We start from the raw sequence: 15,758 nt of genomic DNA on the forward strand, positions 1-15,758 counted from the left end.
CATCTCAGAGTCCAGTTCCGGGAATCCAGAGCACCCTTCTGACTTCCGCAGCACCAGGCACACATGTGGTTACACATACATACACTCACAAAACAGTCACATGCAAAAAATTAATTAGTTTAATGAAGTGTTCAATTATCTTTGGGAAGTTCAAGTTCATGCTTTGCCCTCCCTCACTCCTGCTTCTGTCATTTCTGACAGTGGCCCTCTGAGGCTTCTCAAGCAGTGATAACAACTCGTGACAACTTTGTCGTGCCTGTTTCAGTTCATTCACAGCTGCTACTGTAGAGTTCTTGGTCAAAGTCTTTGATAAAGATCTGGGGATGGAGTAGATAAAATTATGATTCTCCTATTTTCTGTTTGCATTGCTTAAAGGAAATCTCGATTTCTCTAGGAGACCCTGGGAAATAATTACTTAATTAATTATCACTGAACCTTATTTGTTGAGAGCTATTTCTTAGACGAATCAGGGGGAAATAACAATTTCCAGACGTTTTTATTTAATCTTTTTTTTTTAATAGCCACTAATTATGCCTCCTTTCCCAACCCCAAGAAAATTATAGCCTAGCCCTCCTTTTAAGAGATGGTGTCATTTTCTCTGTATTAAGTGTATCCTACAGGGAAACCTAACAAATTAGGATTAGTCAGGTAAACATAATGGAAACATCTTAAAATCTATGCATGTGCATAGCAGGTAATGCCCTCTGTATTTGGAAATCCTGTTGGTTTTTACTGCAGATGACTGGTTTCCACACACTTAGCAATTGAAAGCAACGCGCATTTTGTGTGTCCCATTTCCATGGTCAGTGGTGTGAGTACATTTAATCTAACCAAGTGCTTGGGTCTCTCCCAATGTTGACGTCATGGTCTTGTTCCATCTGTACCCCTTCCTGGAGCATAGAGTCCTCCTTCAGATCCTCACAGTCATTGGCAGAATTCAGCATTTTTGGCTTTAGGACCAAGGTCTTGGCTTTCTTAAAGTTTCATTACTCTAGATAGTACATTAAAGATTTGGTTCATTAACAGAAATCCCTACTAGTTATTATCTGTACAGTAATCATATAACCCAGTATGTAGATAATTAGTAAAAGAAGCTTTAATGAGGAGTTTATTTTGAAGTAATGCTCAGAAGCCAAACTATTAGAAAAGCGAAAACCAAGATGGATGTTCCGTAGCTTTTAACATAGAGGATTTTACTCACATTTTGAAATTTCATCTGGTCAATTAAGTATACAAAACAAATTAACCAAAACATACATTATGCATGTAGAAAAATATTAAAATATATAATAAGGAAATGGGCTCAATGCAAGTCTTTAAAAATTGAAAACACAAAGTAATTTTAAGCTTCATGACAGCCTTAGGGTTCACGTTACTAGACTGTGATAAATTTAGAAGATTAGACATAGTCTGGCTTGTTGTTCTTGCATGCTGACTATGCTTCTTCCCTCTTTAACTCTTTCCAGGAGAGTTTAAAGTGTGTGTGTGTGTGTGTGTGTGTGTGTGTGTGTGTGTGTGTGTGTGTTCACGCTATAATGTATATGCAGAGGTCAGAATACAATCTGAATGTGGGCCTCACCTCCCACCTTGTTTTAGGCGGGGTCCAAACTGGGCCTCCCATCCTGTCACAGGAGTATGGAGACTAAGCTTTCATGGCTTGACCCTGTCGTAAGAGTGCAGAAACTAAGCATGGATGGTGTTAGCTGGCTTTAGTGTAGGTCTGAGGTTTTGGATGTAGTCCCTCACGCTTGAGTGGCAGTGCTTTGACCACTGGGCTTTTCCAAAGCCCCTATTTTGCTTGTTTTAAAAATCCATTTAGCAACTTGTTCATTCCCTACTCATTACTGCTTAAGCTGTACTTAAAGTTCCCTTTTCCCACATGGAACATAGAGGGGAGATCTGAGCATTTTGAAGAGCTCACAGCTTCCTTGAGTCAGCCACTTGCTCCCTTCAATGAAGCTGGTTCAATACTATCACTACAACAATGATTCTACTGTTCAAAAACTAAAATAAAATCTTCAGCCTTCGAAGTTTTGACATCTTCCACCGCTCTTCTGATTCTGTGCCTTTCCTATCGTGTAATTCAGGCATTTGAGTGACTTTGTAGTAGAAAGTTGGTAGCTCAATACTTCATCTGTGCAAAAGAGATCTGAGTGATGGGGAGATTGGCCTACACTTAAATGTCACATTATTTACCTTTTTTATTTGAAGGCTTTCCATACCAAGCTTAGGTCATTCATGGGTGAATGTTCACCTATGACCTCAGTGTACCCTACCTGTTAGCACAGTGGCACGGGGTGGTCTATCTTTTTAACAAACAGGTATAGTTAATGGCACTGGGACTGGTGACTTCGTTTTTAACTCAGATCAAATAGGGTTTGACCTAAAAAGGATTTGATTCAAGGGTACAATTAGCATGAAATCACACAGCCATATATTCTGTACTTGCATCTGACTGGAAATATACTAACTAGCTTGTTTTTCTCTTGAGATGAAAACCTAAGTTTTGATTAACCAAAGCACCTGTGGGGGAAGTCACAGGTAAAGGTGAAATCTCTACAGTGAGTCTAAAGATCACACACACACACACACACACACACACACACACACACACACACACACAAGACAGAGAGAGAGAGAGAGATCCTTTGGGACCCTTTGGTATGTTTCAGAAACTTTGATCAATATCTTTAACTTAGAGAAGGCCAAAACAGACACACTTCATGTCTAGATGCATTTGGATATCATATTATAAAAATTTTTTAATCTCTAACTTAAAAAAAAAAAACAGAGAAGTTTAGGTATAGCCTGTACAAAAATGCTTGCCATAGTTCATGGTGCCAGCAGTTACTCAGTAACAGTCACACTAAACAAAGATACCTATTACTTATTTTCCTAGTTTGCCCAAATGATTTTTAGACCGTGGTGGTGAGTGGGGAAGCGAATCATAGGTAGACAAATATAAATTAATTTTTCTTCTTACAATGTGGTACAGACCAGTTTGATGCTGGAAACTTGAGATCCCAGATTTGTCCTGTGATATGGGAACTTGAAGTAATTTCCTTTGTTATATGTCCAAATTTCTTGTCTTAACTGCCACTCTCCCAATGGATAGATGCCTCCAGTTGTGTCTGTCAGCATGATTGCTGAGAACACCTAAAATCCGGTAATTACACAGGACTGTTTTCCCTTTATTTCCCCACCATTTTTCATTTCAACACATTTCCTGAGTTTAAATTGTTGTGAAAACCCTAGACACTGTAACAAAAAAAAAAATGCTATTTTTAAAAACAAGCTTTTCTTATATTTTCTTAGCATAAAGGTAATATATATTCATCATAGAAAGGTCAAATAAGCAAAAGGAAAGCAAGGAAAACCATTGAAATATAGCTCCCTGAGAGAGCCACAGTTACACTTCACACGTACCTCCTGGTTCTTTCCCTGCATAGAAGAAAAACACTTAAATTATGTTGTACATCCCGTGATTGGTGTATTACAGCATCCCATATTGTAATTGGTTTTTCAGTCAACACCATGTTATAAATATCTCCCATGTCATTATTCTTTTACAGTATTCTTTGCATCAGCTAAACTATGCTTACTGAACCAGTCCCAATTGCTTATGTTCTTAAGGGTTTCTTTTTTAATTTTATCTTTTCTTTTTCCATTCTATAAATAATTCACCGAAAGAACATCTGAGCTGCTATTATCAAGGGCATTTTTATGCTAAAAAAAAAAAAAAAAAAAAAAAAAGCTAAATTATTTAAAGTGTAGAAAAATGCTTTGGTGCTGAAATAAGGTACCTGACAAGACAAAACGATTGTGTGTGAGGCTGTTTGTGTGCTTCGGCAGCCTCCTTTGTAAGGGTCCCAGAGGTCACAGACACGTGACAGATTCACTAAAAGAGTTGAAGCCTGTGTAAGTCAGATTTCTGTTACTATAACAAGTACTTGGGGAAAAAAGCAGCTTTTGAGGACAAGAGAATTATATTGGTTCATGGTTTTAGAGGATCTAGTTCATGATCAAGTGAACCTCACAGACTCAGTGGTGCTTGGTGGCAAGGCAGGGAGAATATGGAGAGTAAAACTGCTTACCTTTGGTCAGGAAGCAAGAGAGAGCAAGAGAAAGGGATCATATCCCAGGATTCCATTCAGAAGTATGCCCTGGTGACCCTTGACCTGCCTTTTAAAGGCTCATCTTCCTCCCAATAGAACTACTCTGGATATGAAGATCGTAAATAATATGGAGGATTTTAATTCAGAACATGGCAAGAGATCACATCCAAAGGCCTTTTAGGTGATCCGGCTGCCAAAAGATCATATCCAAATATTTTCTAGGCCTATGTGATCTGGCTGGAATACAAACACTACTTTAATCCAGGAGACAGAGGCAAGAAGATCTGAGTTCAAAGCCAGCCTGGTGTAGAACAAGTAAAGAAAAGCTTAGACACAGTGTGGTGGTACTCGCCTTTAATCCCAAACAATGAAGGTAAAGTTAGTTTGTAGAAAGAAGCACCCATGTTTGAAAGTGGTGTTTAATTGAGTGGCAGAAGTAGAGACAAACCAGAGAAAGATTTGACAGAATAAGATATACTTAACTCTCATGAGAAGAGAGGAAAGGAGGGCTACTTAAGGGGCAATGAGAGAGAGGGAGGAGGCAGTTTTACTGGGACTGTAATAGAGAGACAGGTTGAGAGAGAGAACACAGATGAAGACCAAATGAGCCAAAGAATAAGAAGGAGCCAGGAGATTAGAGCAGATTGTGTGAGTTAGTTAGAGTCCAAGCAGAGTAATTCAGGGGCCAAGAGAAAAGCCAGATTGAATAAGTCAGCTGGGAGAAGGGTTTGAGCCAGAACAGCTGAGTTGAACCAGCCAGCCCAGAGCTCAGAAAGAACAGGAGTGAGCTTATTGAGTCTCCGAGGCCAAAAACATTCAAGGCCTGGGTTAGATTGTATGAAGGCTAGAAGCCTCCAGGAGTAAGCCTAGGTTAATAGACAGAAGCAGTAAGCCTCTGAGACCACAACGGAGATAGGTGAATAAAAGCTCCTTTTACACTTTAAACACAAGTCTCTTGCAGGGGACACTGAAGATCCCCATATGGGGAAAATCAACAGTCCCCAGATGGCCTATGGCTTAATACAATACATTGAAATAAACTACAGAACCACCTAAAAAGGGAGCCATTCCGTTACCGATTTGTTCCTGTGACAATATCAAAGCAATTCAGTATAAATTTCCATTTACAGATGATTCCATTTTGTTTCTTTTTTTTTTTCTTTCCTCCACCCTCTAAGTGCTGTCTTTTTCATCACATAAATTGTTGCTCTGTAGATTAAAGTTGCCTCAACAATGAACCCTTCTTGCCAGGCATGCCATCTCCAACCACACTGAAGAAGTCTGAGAAGTCCGGCTTCAGCAGCCCCTCCCCTTCGCAGACCTCCTCCCTGGGAACAGCCTTCACACAGCATCACCGACCTGTCATTACAGGACCCAGAGGTGAGTTGCTCCACGGCCATCCACAGGCTCTACCTCATCGTGTAGAGATCCTAGTGTCAAAGTGGGGAGACAGTGAGGACTCCCCTGCAACCATTCTGAGGCAGTAAGTGATCCAGTTCTTGTACTTGAGGGTAGTCTTGGAATTTTAGACTAAAGACACTTGGCATTCAATCTGTTACTCTCTTAAGGTTAAAAGACAAAAGCCTCTTTTTTTTTTTTTTTTTTTTTTTTTTTTTTTTTTGAGGGGGCAGTGGGATTTTGCAAAAAGATGGAAAATAACTTGAGCCAACATCAAATGTGCCCTCAGGTTATGCGTGTGCATGCGTACATGTATGTGTTTCCGTGAGTGTTTCTTCCATGTGGTCAGTTACCTACTTCTCAAGTAATAAATGTTTTTTTTTTCACCTCCCACCCTTACTGATTCTCTTCCCATGAAGCCTGACTTCCATATGTGGCAGTTTGTGCTGAGGTTATTTGCATCAGGGCGCTGACGAGTCATCTTCATTCCCTCCTTTTGAAGTGGTAGATGTTTTGTCTGGTTTTTGTTGCAGTGTTTTCCTTATTTTGGTCTCATGTGCTCTTAAGTTTATTATTAAAATGTGCCCACAAGGAATATGATTTGTATTTTACATTGAAGACAAGCCTTAAACCTCAAGAGAATGTCAGCAAATCACTTGACTTGATTCTGCTGCAAGAGGAAAATGTTTATTAGTTTATTCATACTCCCACAGTAGGAGTAGGAACAACTGTGACCACATTTGCACCTCTCCATCAGATTGTCCTTTCTGTCCACAATCTACCAGCTGGTATCATAAACCACCCGGGAAACTCATGGGTCTCTTGTCTACTTTGACATATTGACATATACCTGGGAAAACTGATATTCCTTGCATTAACTCAGGGTTAGGCTCACAGATCTGAATCCATTTATTAATACTGTGATAGCTCCAAAGAAATATGGTAGTTGAAATGGATGCACAGTGCACATGTGAAAAATCTCACTGAAAACAATAAGCACTCTGCCGTGGGAGCAATTTCTATCTCAGTTGCTTTGTCCTTAGAGATACAGCATTCCTTGATACAATGTTCTCATAAGGATCCCTGAGTATTCTTCATGTGTACCTGTGGTATAATCACAGATACTTACCATACATACATACATACATACATACATACATACATGTACATGCATATATATGGTATACATATTACGTATTATATGTAGAAACTTGAGAATTCACTTCTGGATAAGCCATTAACCTGGTTAGTATTATACCCTCTTATCATTCACATGTGATGATGAGATTATAACAGAAAATTAGAGGTATGAAACCATTTTAAGTCAGAATATTTATGGTCCAAGATATCTGTGGGTGGGGGTGGGTGAGTGTGTTTACATATCACTTCATGGTCAGTTTAACAAACGCTGAATGAATGTTGAGAGCAAATTTTTCCACATGAGTCAGAGTAGGGGATTGTAGGAGTTCATTCATTTGTTCATTAAAGATTTGCAGAGTACATGTTACCTGTGAAAGGTCAAGGTCTGGTTGGTAGGAATAGATTCATTCCCAAGAGAGTGAATTGTTAGAAGAAGTTGGGGCCTGTTTCCTCACTGCTCTCTCCCACCTTTGCTCATGCATGTGCCGGTTCTGCACATGGCCATTTCACCCTCTGCTCCTCTGCCGTGCTATGACAGAGCCAGGGCCCTACATGTCGGTCACCAGTCACCAGAATCTAGGTGCATATAAATATCTCTATAAGCAACCTGCCTTAGAAAGATTGCTGAAGACACTCCTTCTACCATGTGGGTCTCAGGAACTGAATTAGGGTCTTCAGGCTCGGCTGCAAGCATGTCTCCCCATTGAAACATGTCACCAGCCATCTGCTACCTTAGGTCACGTGGTCAGAACTGGACTGTATGATTGGCTCTAGCCACGAGAGAGGGTGCAAAATGTAGTTGTAGATTTTTAGCTGAATATAATCATCAATAGGCATAAATGGGGTAGTAAAAACTAATAGATGAAGGTGGAATATATTAATTAGGAGTCCCTTATGAACTTGGTTAGGACTTAGAAATATCGAGATGAGCTGGCCAGAGCCAAGACCAGAATTCATCGCATTTAGTTTCCAGTTCAGTAGTTTCTATCCTTTACCCTGCCACTGGAAAAATAAATAAGCCATCTTTATTTAAACCTTTTGTTTGTTTTCACACTTATTAGCCCAAGACTTGATGTAGCCATTTCACCATTTTGATAGTCATGACATAGCCTGTGTTACCACAAAGTTGTTATATAGCTATCCTAAACAACTCATATATCTTCTTTATTAGTCTTTGGTCCCTTGCCTCTACCAAAGACACAGTTTCTGCAAGGCACAAGCCACTTCAAACACTTTTTAGAGTCATTTTGGCTTTTTTCAGTGTTAGAATTAACTTGAAAACCCCTGTCGCCATCTGGTGACCCATTAATTTTTCCCACCAATGTTTACCAAGTGCTCACAACAAACAAGGTACTCTTACAGCTACTGAACAGAGGGTGCAAAGGACGCCCTAATCTGATCCCCAGAGTCCTTAGGGCTCGGCAGCTGAGGGAAGAGAAGAGCCAGCAGTTGTCTGGTGGGCTGATCAACCCTAATCTGAAAATCTGAAATTCAGAATGTGCCAAATGTTGAGCACCAATGTGGTGCCCAGGCCATGTCTCATCTGCGCTCACAAACCCAAACTTGGGAGTGTTTTTGATTTCAGACTTTCAGATTAGGGTTGATTAATTGGTAAGTGATATATAGTTATATTCCCAAATCTAAAATAAAATCCAAGCTCAGAAAAAAGTCACAGAATCCCAACATTTCAGAAAACGGACTTGACCTACACTGTGCTAGGAGAGGCACCAGATGCCAGGGAAGACAAAGAAGAGCATCCTCATGGGAAAATACCATGGCATTTGGCATTGTCAGAGTACAAACAAGCATGATGCTTAACCCCATCTCAAACCTTTTGCCATCTGTTTATTAGTATGCAAAATAGAGAGCAACCGAAAACAAATAATTCTGTTAGACAAGAAGGTACTATGAAATTAAAATGAAGCAATTGCAGGTGTGGCTAAATCAGTGCGTGTGTGTGTGTGTGTGTGTGTGTGTGTGTGTGTGTGTGTGTGTGTGTAGTGTAGTTTAGTAGCCAAAATGTCCTAATTCCGAAAATGTTCATAACACACACAAAACAATAGTCATATAAACCAAAGATTTGCTGTGCAGCTTTCAGAGTCATGCTGGTCTCTGTTTGGAGAGGTTGTCAAAACTTTATGTGCTCTAAAAGCCTTCCTAAGCCATGACCCTCCTGGTCTTCATAATGAAAAATCTGAGAAGCTGAAGTCAGCCCTATCTCCCAGTTTAGCCAAGAAAAAGAAATCTACTGCAGAGACTACCCACATGAAGGTTATCTTCCCAGAAACCAAGGTCACCGAGCAGCAGGCACCTTGTCTTTCCCATTCATCCCTGAATCCCTCAGCCTCATGACTTGCACACGAGTATTCAATAAATGTTCCTCAAATAAATTAATGAATGCATCCATGTGATTGAAACAGAAAGTATGGGGAATGGTGGGAAGTTATTCCTGCCCCCTTTTGTAATAACAATAATAAGTTATTAATAACATGTTCAAGAACATGTATTTTGCAACATCTATCTACACTCAGCCTAGAATGTGCAGGCATTCAATACCTATTTGGCTTCGATTGAGGGTTTCTACCTCTCTATGCATTAGGAAAACTAAGCTCAGAAACTTGGGTCCCTTCAAAAGGACACAATATTTTGCCTGTAGTGCTGGGTTTGCATCCAAAGACCAGCTCGAAGGGGCACATATGCTGGTGTTGCGTCACTGTAACCATGAGCTTGACCGTTGGCACAGGCCCCAGGGGGTAGTTTCGTCCAGCTTCAGTCCTCTCGTATCTGCAAACTTGTTGGCTGTTTAGGAAAGCTTCATGAACTTAGCTGTGGAACACGCTGATGCTCAGCTGAATCTAATTTGTTTCTCCTGGGTTAGTGCAATTGAATTATCTCAAGAAAATGGGAAGTAATTAAGTACCTGTTGCAAGCAGGGCGCTGACATATCCTGCCAATAGACAGGCACGGGGTGTTAATTTCTTTTTGGAGTTTGTCATCTGGGAAAATAGGACATCGCTCTTCTCCGGGAGGCATTGCATCAGTTGAGTTTTCAAACCCAGGCATTACAGACCTAACAAACTCCTGGAGCATGGGCAAGAGAGGAAAGATTTGAGAAGACAAACTGAGCATGTGCGCAGTGCAGTTTCACGGGGAAACCTCATCCAGGGGCCTGGAAGTTACTGGACAGCAGAGAGGAAATGCAGCATTTTAGCAAAGGCTCTTTAAGTCTCAGTTCAGGAAATTATTAAATTCATTAGCCAGATACTTACAACCAGCTATTACTGCCCAGCCAAAGGAAAAACCAGCGCCAGCAAATGTTTTAAAACTACAACTAAACAAAAGTCAGGAAGCGTGTAATTAAAACTGTACCTTTATTGTATTGTAAAGCGTTTCACTGTGACATGGAAAATATTTAAAGGAGAAGGCTGTTTAGCTAATTTGTCTGCAAGTGAGCTGCGGAGTGGAGAACCATCCTAAATTAACTGTAAGGCCACCCACTGAGAGAACCTCATAAAGGGCCAGGGCAGCTCAGCTTGGTTTTGTGTAACTGTTCAATAATTACCAGATAAATGCGTAGCTCAAAGCTCTATTACACTAATAATTTGTATGAAGATAGATGTGTGGGAAACCCTGCTGGGTTAATTTGTCATCCTGCAGGAAACTTTAAAGAGAGGTCCCCTGTAGTAGAATCATGTTAATATGCTGTCCAGGGAGGACAGGCCAGAGCGGGGGACCACTTGGCTCCTTAATCTCTTCAAGAGGCACAAAGCCCCTGGCAAGAGGTCTAAGGAGAGTAGGGTGGTTAGCATAGTGGATCCGCATCCACACCCATCCCGACCAAGGAAGCTGCTCCCAAGCATGCCTGTGGCATCCTTGTGTGACAGAAGGAGAAAGAAAGGGATTCATGGAGCCAAGCCGTGTCCACATATAAATGGTAGCAGTGGTCAAGCCCCCTTACTGATACCAGATACATCAACTGTAACTGTACCAAATAAGTCCCTAAACAGTTCTTTCTTCTTCGTGTAGCTTAATCTTAGATTGATTCCATGCTTAGAATCATTATTTGTTTTCTTTCCTTTTTTTTTTTTTTTTTGGCACAAAAATAAAAATTTGAAATTGAACGTGTGTCTTTCCTTTATGTGGAATTGTCTCTTCCTGGTGATGCCCTTCTTCACTCCTTCCCTTTCTCTGCCCTCCCCTCTCCCCAAACGCTGTTTTGAATATAAAGTTCACATTTAGGCATCAGTGCAGGTTTGAGCCTCCTCTATTGACAAAATCATAAATCATGTTCGAGTTAAGTGCATTGCATTGCCTGGAGCTGAGCGTCAGCAATGTTTCTGTAGTCCAGCCTATCACCCGGGGAGCAAGGGACTGCACACTGTAGGGCCGCCCTGCCCAAATGGCTGCAAGAACACCAAGAGACTCTTCCAAGCTGCATCCTTTGTGCCGGGAACACCAGCGCGATAATCACCCACATGTACTCGAATGTGTTTTAAAGTCATAGTTCCACAGAGAATTTACGTTTGTTGTTTGTTTGCCACTTCTTTGTATTAAATGCCAGTTGCTTCTCTACTGCTCCCAAAGAGTTCAGTTTTCTTATGTGAAAAAACACGAATGAGAACATCAGAGCTGCCTGGTTCTACTTCAGTAGTAACAGGTCTGGGACAAAAACTCTAAAAAGGAAATAAACCTTTTTAACCTCTCCGGAAAAAAAAAATAATTTAAAAGAAACAGAGAGTGTAGAACAAGAAGTTGTGCCCATCAGTCCAGCCTTAACAGGATTCAAGCCATGTGGTCTCTGTTTAAGCCTGGGGAAGTGATCTGCCCTCAGGGGGCCTGTGTTTTCCCCCTTCTGCAAAATTGGAAAGCGTCAATGGGAGGAGAGAGTAAGGTGTCCTGTGTAATGGTGGGCTTGAAATGCAGTGTGTGTCTAGTATGTGTCATTTTTCTCCCAGACTCCTCCTTGGCTTCCTCCATGTTCGTTTTCTTGAAATGATCTCTCACGCTTTCGTTTCTCACTTGCCTTCTACTCTCGATGATCTAGAAGTAACCTAGGACAAGCTGGAAAAGAAAGATGGTCTTGGGGAAGTGAGCAGAACCAGGTCCTCTGTAGCCCCACTCCTGTATGGAAGAAGAGTGGACTCTGCAGTAGAGCAGGTGGCCTGTCCCTTGATGGGCAGAGGCTTCATATAGACAAGCCCCTCACCAAAGCAGAAGGACCTTCATTCATCAGGTCTGCTGCTTATAGAGTCAATTCAGCAGATGATTGTTGAGCCTTCTTCCACCATGAACAATGGGGGCCGGATGATCAAGAGCAGTGGCTTATCTTCCTACCAGTCTACCCAGCAGAACAGGCATCATTGCAACTGTGGTAGCATTAATGAGGTGGTAAAAGAACCTGAGGAACACACCACCACCATTTCAACCATTGGTGGAGATTTTAGGATATGTCCATCAGGTTCTGAGGGCACTTTCTGTTGACACAATTAGAAACCCTTGTCATCTTTAAGAAATGTCACCCCCATACCCTCCAAAGAAATGATAGACCTCCACTTAGCAAAGAAACAAGCTAAACAGGCAAAAAAAAACAGACCTGTGCATTACAGGAGGGAGAGGACAGAGCTAAGCTGCTTGGAATGCTAGGCAGTGGGCATAAAATCTCACCAGCCCAGGACTTGGTTCTGCGCTTAGTACTTGGGGAGCACAAGTAAAACCCAAGCCTAGAAAGTTCAGGCTGTGAACCTTGTATTAGTTACTCTTTCTGCCACTGTGGCAACACACTATAAGCAAAGGCAATGTAAGGGTTTGGTTTTGCTCCAGAGGGATAGAGCCCGAAATGGAGGGAAAGGCATGGCATGGCAGCGGGAGCGAGAAGATAGCTGAGCACATTTTCATACACAGAGTGATATAAGGCTATCATCCCTCAAAGTCTGCCCCCCATGAAGCACTTTCTCCAGCAGTAACCATCTCACACAGCGCCAGCAACTGGAGGCCAAGCGTTCAAATACATGAACCTATGGGGACCATTTCTCATTCAAGCCATGACATACCTGAAGCATCATTTGTAAACAGTTCAACTCTTGAGTCTCAGTTTCCTGATTCCACTGTATATTCTGGATTACACTTCACATATCTCATTCCTAAAGATATCTGAAGAATAATAAACACCCAAGCCCAGCAAGCATACTGTTTAGCATGTGGTAGATTCTCAGTATGTTTGCTGAATGAGTGGGCCGACTACGTGCCTCTCTATATGCATTCATTCCTACCCTCAGACGGGTCTTCTAACTGGTGCTATTATATACACTTTAAAAAAAAAAGTGTGCCAGTTTACAAAGTTTAAGTAGCTTTGTGCAGATTACCAAGGAGCAACTTTATTCTACAGTACTTGCTTTCTATAACCCGTACAGAGTGGAGCATGTCCACTAAACGAAAAGGGGCAGGTGTGCACCGTGGACCCTGGAGCCAGATGGTACCAGACATCCCTCTTGAGTAAAGCTCACTACCGTTAGGAAGACAAACTCTAATTCTGCCGGATGAGGACAGAAACTCCAAGTTCAGGGTGGCACTTTGAAGTAACCTTTAGCAGTCACAACCAACAGCACGATCTTAAAGTGCCGTCAGCCTGATGGGTTTCAAAGAGAAGAGCTAAATATTATCATCCCGCCTTGCAGGGATTGCCTTAGTGGGGTTTCTCTCCTTGTGATAAAATACCCTGACCAAAGGCAACGTGGAGGGGAAAGGGCTTATTTCACCTCAGAGCTTACCATCCATCACTGTGTGAAGTCAGAGCAGGAACCTGGAGGCAGGAACGAAAGCAGAGCCCATGGAGGAGTTCTGCTTGCTGGCTCAGCCCCCTGCCTACCTCAGCCTACATTCTGATCCACCCCAGGACTGCTCAGAGGGCACACGACTCTCGGTGGGCTGGACCCTCCCATCTCAATCGTTAATCAAGAAGATGCCCCACAGTATTACCTACAATCCCACACAATAGAGATATCTTCTCAATTATGGTTCCTTCTTCCCAGATGACTGTCGCTTGTGTTCAGTTGACAAAAACACCAACCAGCACAGGGATTTTACTTGCTTTTCATCGACGTGATTTACTTGCTTTATGGTTACTGTAGAGAAAGACATCACAAGCCCCAGAGGCTGCCATCCACATAGCTATAACTTCTGACAGGTATGGTTGCTGAAGCTTTCTTGAAACACTCAGTCTGCCACTCCAGGGGTCTTCTGACAGTCCCTCACGAGATTCCCACTTGCTGCCGTTAACCACATAACCATCCCTTCTGTGGTGGGAGGGTTTTTCCCTCAAATTGTTTTGATGTGTTTGTCATTCTTCATCTCTTGTCTCATAGTCTCACTTGCATACAACATAGAAGCCTACGTTCCCTTCATAGAACTGGATTCCCGTCAACTTTGCCTATTAAATTATCACTTTTCATATCTGTGATGGCCACAGCTGTTGGGTGCTGTTCAAACACATTTAACATCAGCCACCATGGTAGCTTGTGCAATTAGTGCGAGAATATGGTCAATTCAGAAATCCTGTCAGGATAAAGGCTGAGGCTCTGTATCAGACCTTAAACAAGCGTACTCCGTGTCTATAAAATCTGAATATTCTAGCCAACAGTCCAGATGTTCCCTGTAGCTCATTTTTAAAATATGTTCCTTTAACTGGCACATATGCCTTTGTCTTCCAGCTTCTAGGTTTTAATTATTACCATGAATCAGTTGTGCTGAGTTATTTGTAAACATAATTCTAGATGCTCAATTCTACACACACACACACACACACACACACACACACACACACACACACACACTCAAATTAAAGATGAAGGATCTCAGTAAGTATTTTGTTCAAATTCTGTTTTGAAATGAGAGAACCAGAGGAGAGGGGCTTTGCCCGTTCCTGTAAGCCATGTAGAAGCAGAAACCAAACACCTAGCTTTCTCTCTAAATAGAGAATTTTCCCAACTTATGCCCTTGGTCCTAGAAAAGCCTTCTTCTGTAGGAAGCCTGTGTTAATTTCCACTTAGCACACATTTTGGGCCCCTTCAAGGGAGCGATGAAGGCTTCCATGTGCCCATGTTAGGCGGCATGCTCAGAATCTGACTGGGTCACAAAGCACTATGATTGACAGATGGATGTACACGGTAAAAGAACAGGCCAGTGGGAACAGTCAGAATTAACACCCAGCGTCTGAGTTCTGAGAGGAAGACGGCCACATAGTTCTCAACATCAAAGTTGTCTCACACCCTGAGTTTTAGGCAAAAGTAGGTATTTCAAATACTTTTGGTCAAAAAGGAAACTTCTCAGGTTTTTGAACCTAGTTATTTTACTGGGAGACGAAAGGCATCACCACTGCTAATGCTGTATTTGTATTTTGTTTGCTTGCAAAATTAGTTCTGAAGTAACTAATGTAAATAAGTAACTAATGACCCATGGTTATGCTGCTCTCTTACTACCTGAATATTCCTTTGTGTGGAGACAGGCTGAGAAAGGCACGTTTTACCCCACCGAGCTTCCTCCTGTGTGTGCTATAATCCGTACACAGCCGGAACTGATCTTGAGGACCTGGGAATAAACTCCAGTTTCGTACTTGCCTACCAGCGCCCTGTAATGGTAATATCAATGCAAGAGGCTGTCAGAGTATTTTTTTTTAATCCATTTCTTCGACATTTCTTATTACCCCAACACTGCATAGGAGAGGAAGGTTAGCAGGAAGAGGAGTCGAAGTTATCTTAGGCCACTTCCTGCTGGCTAGGGTGGTCAGGTTCCCTGTGGAAAGTCAATCTTCATTTCAGGGCATCTCCAGCTTCTCATCGAACTGCATCAACAGTAACCAAGAGCAGCAGGGGACGCCCTAGCAGCCTTCTGCTCTCTGAGAGGCCCCTCAACGCTCTCCGAGATCTTGTATTTATTCCCTCTCCAGAGTCCTCAGAATTAAACTATCTGCAGCTGGCAAAGACCCCTCTCGGAGCCCACATGAAGCAAATAGTCTGCTGCTGTGGACCATCTGAATCAGTCCCATCTCCCACACCTGGGATCAAAAAAAAAAAAAAAAAAAAAAAAAAAAAAAAAAAAAAAAAAAACCCA

The 15,758-nt window shown here is 41.9% G+C and overlaps 1 protein-coding gene across 1 annotated transcript in view; it reads left to right on the forward strand.

The window, feature by feature from the left end:
- Positions 1 to 5,367: 5,367 nt before the first annotated feature.
- The window catches only part of LOC129685861 (nuclear factor 1 A-type), a gene marked incomplete at its 3' end in the record, with an annotated part of 20,145 nt that continues 9,754 nt past the window's right edge, over positions 5,368 to 15,758 (forward strand). Inside the window, exon 1 of the mRNA XM_055619374.1 lies at positions 5,368 to 5,495. Within this exon, the coding sequence (XP_055475349.1) occupies positions 5,369 to 5,495 (127 nt within the window). The remainder of the gene's footprint in view (positions 5,496 to 15,758) is intronic.

This window comes from Psammomys obesus, unplaced genomic scaffold (genome assembly GCF_907164565.1).
Source record: "Psammomys obesus unplaced genomic scaffold, mPsaObe1.curated_primary_1811, whole genome shotgun sequence".
NCBI lineage: Eukaryota > Metazoa > Chordata > Mammalia > Rodentia > Muridae > Psammomys > Psammomys obesus.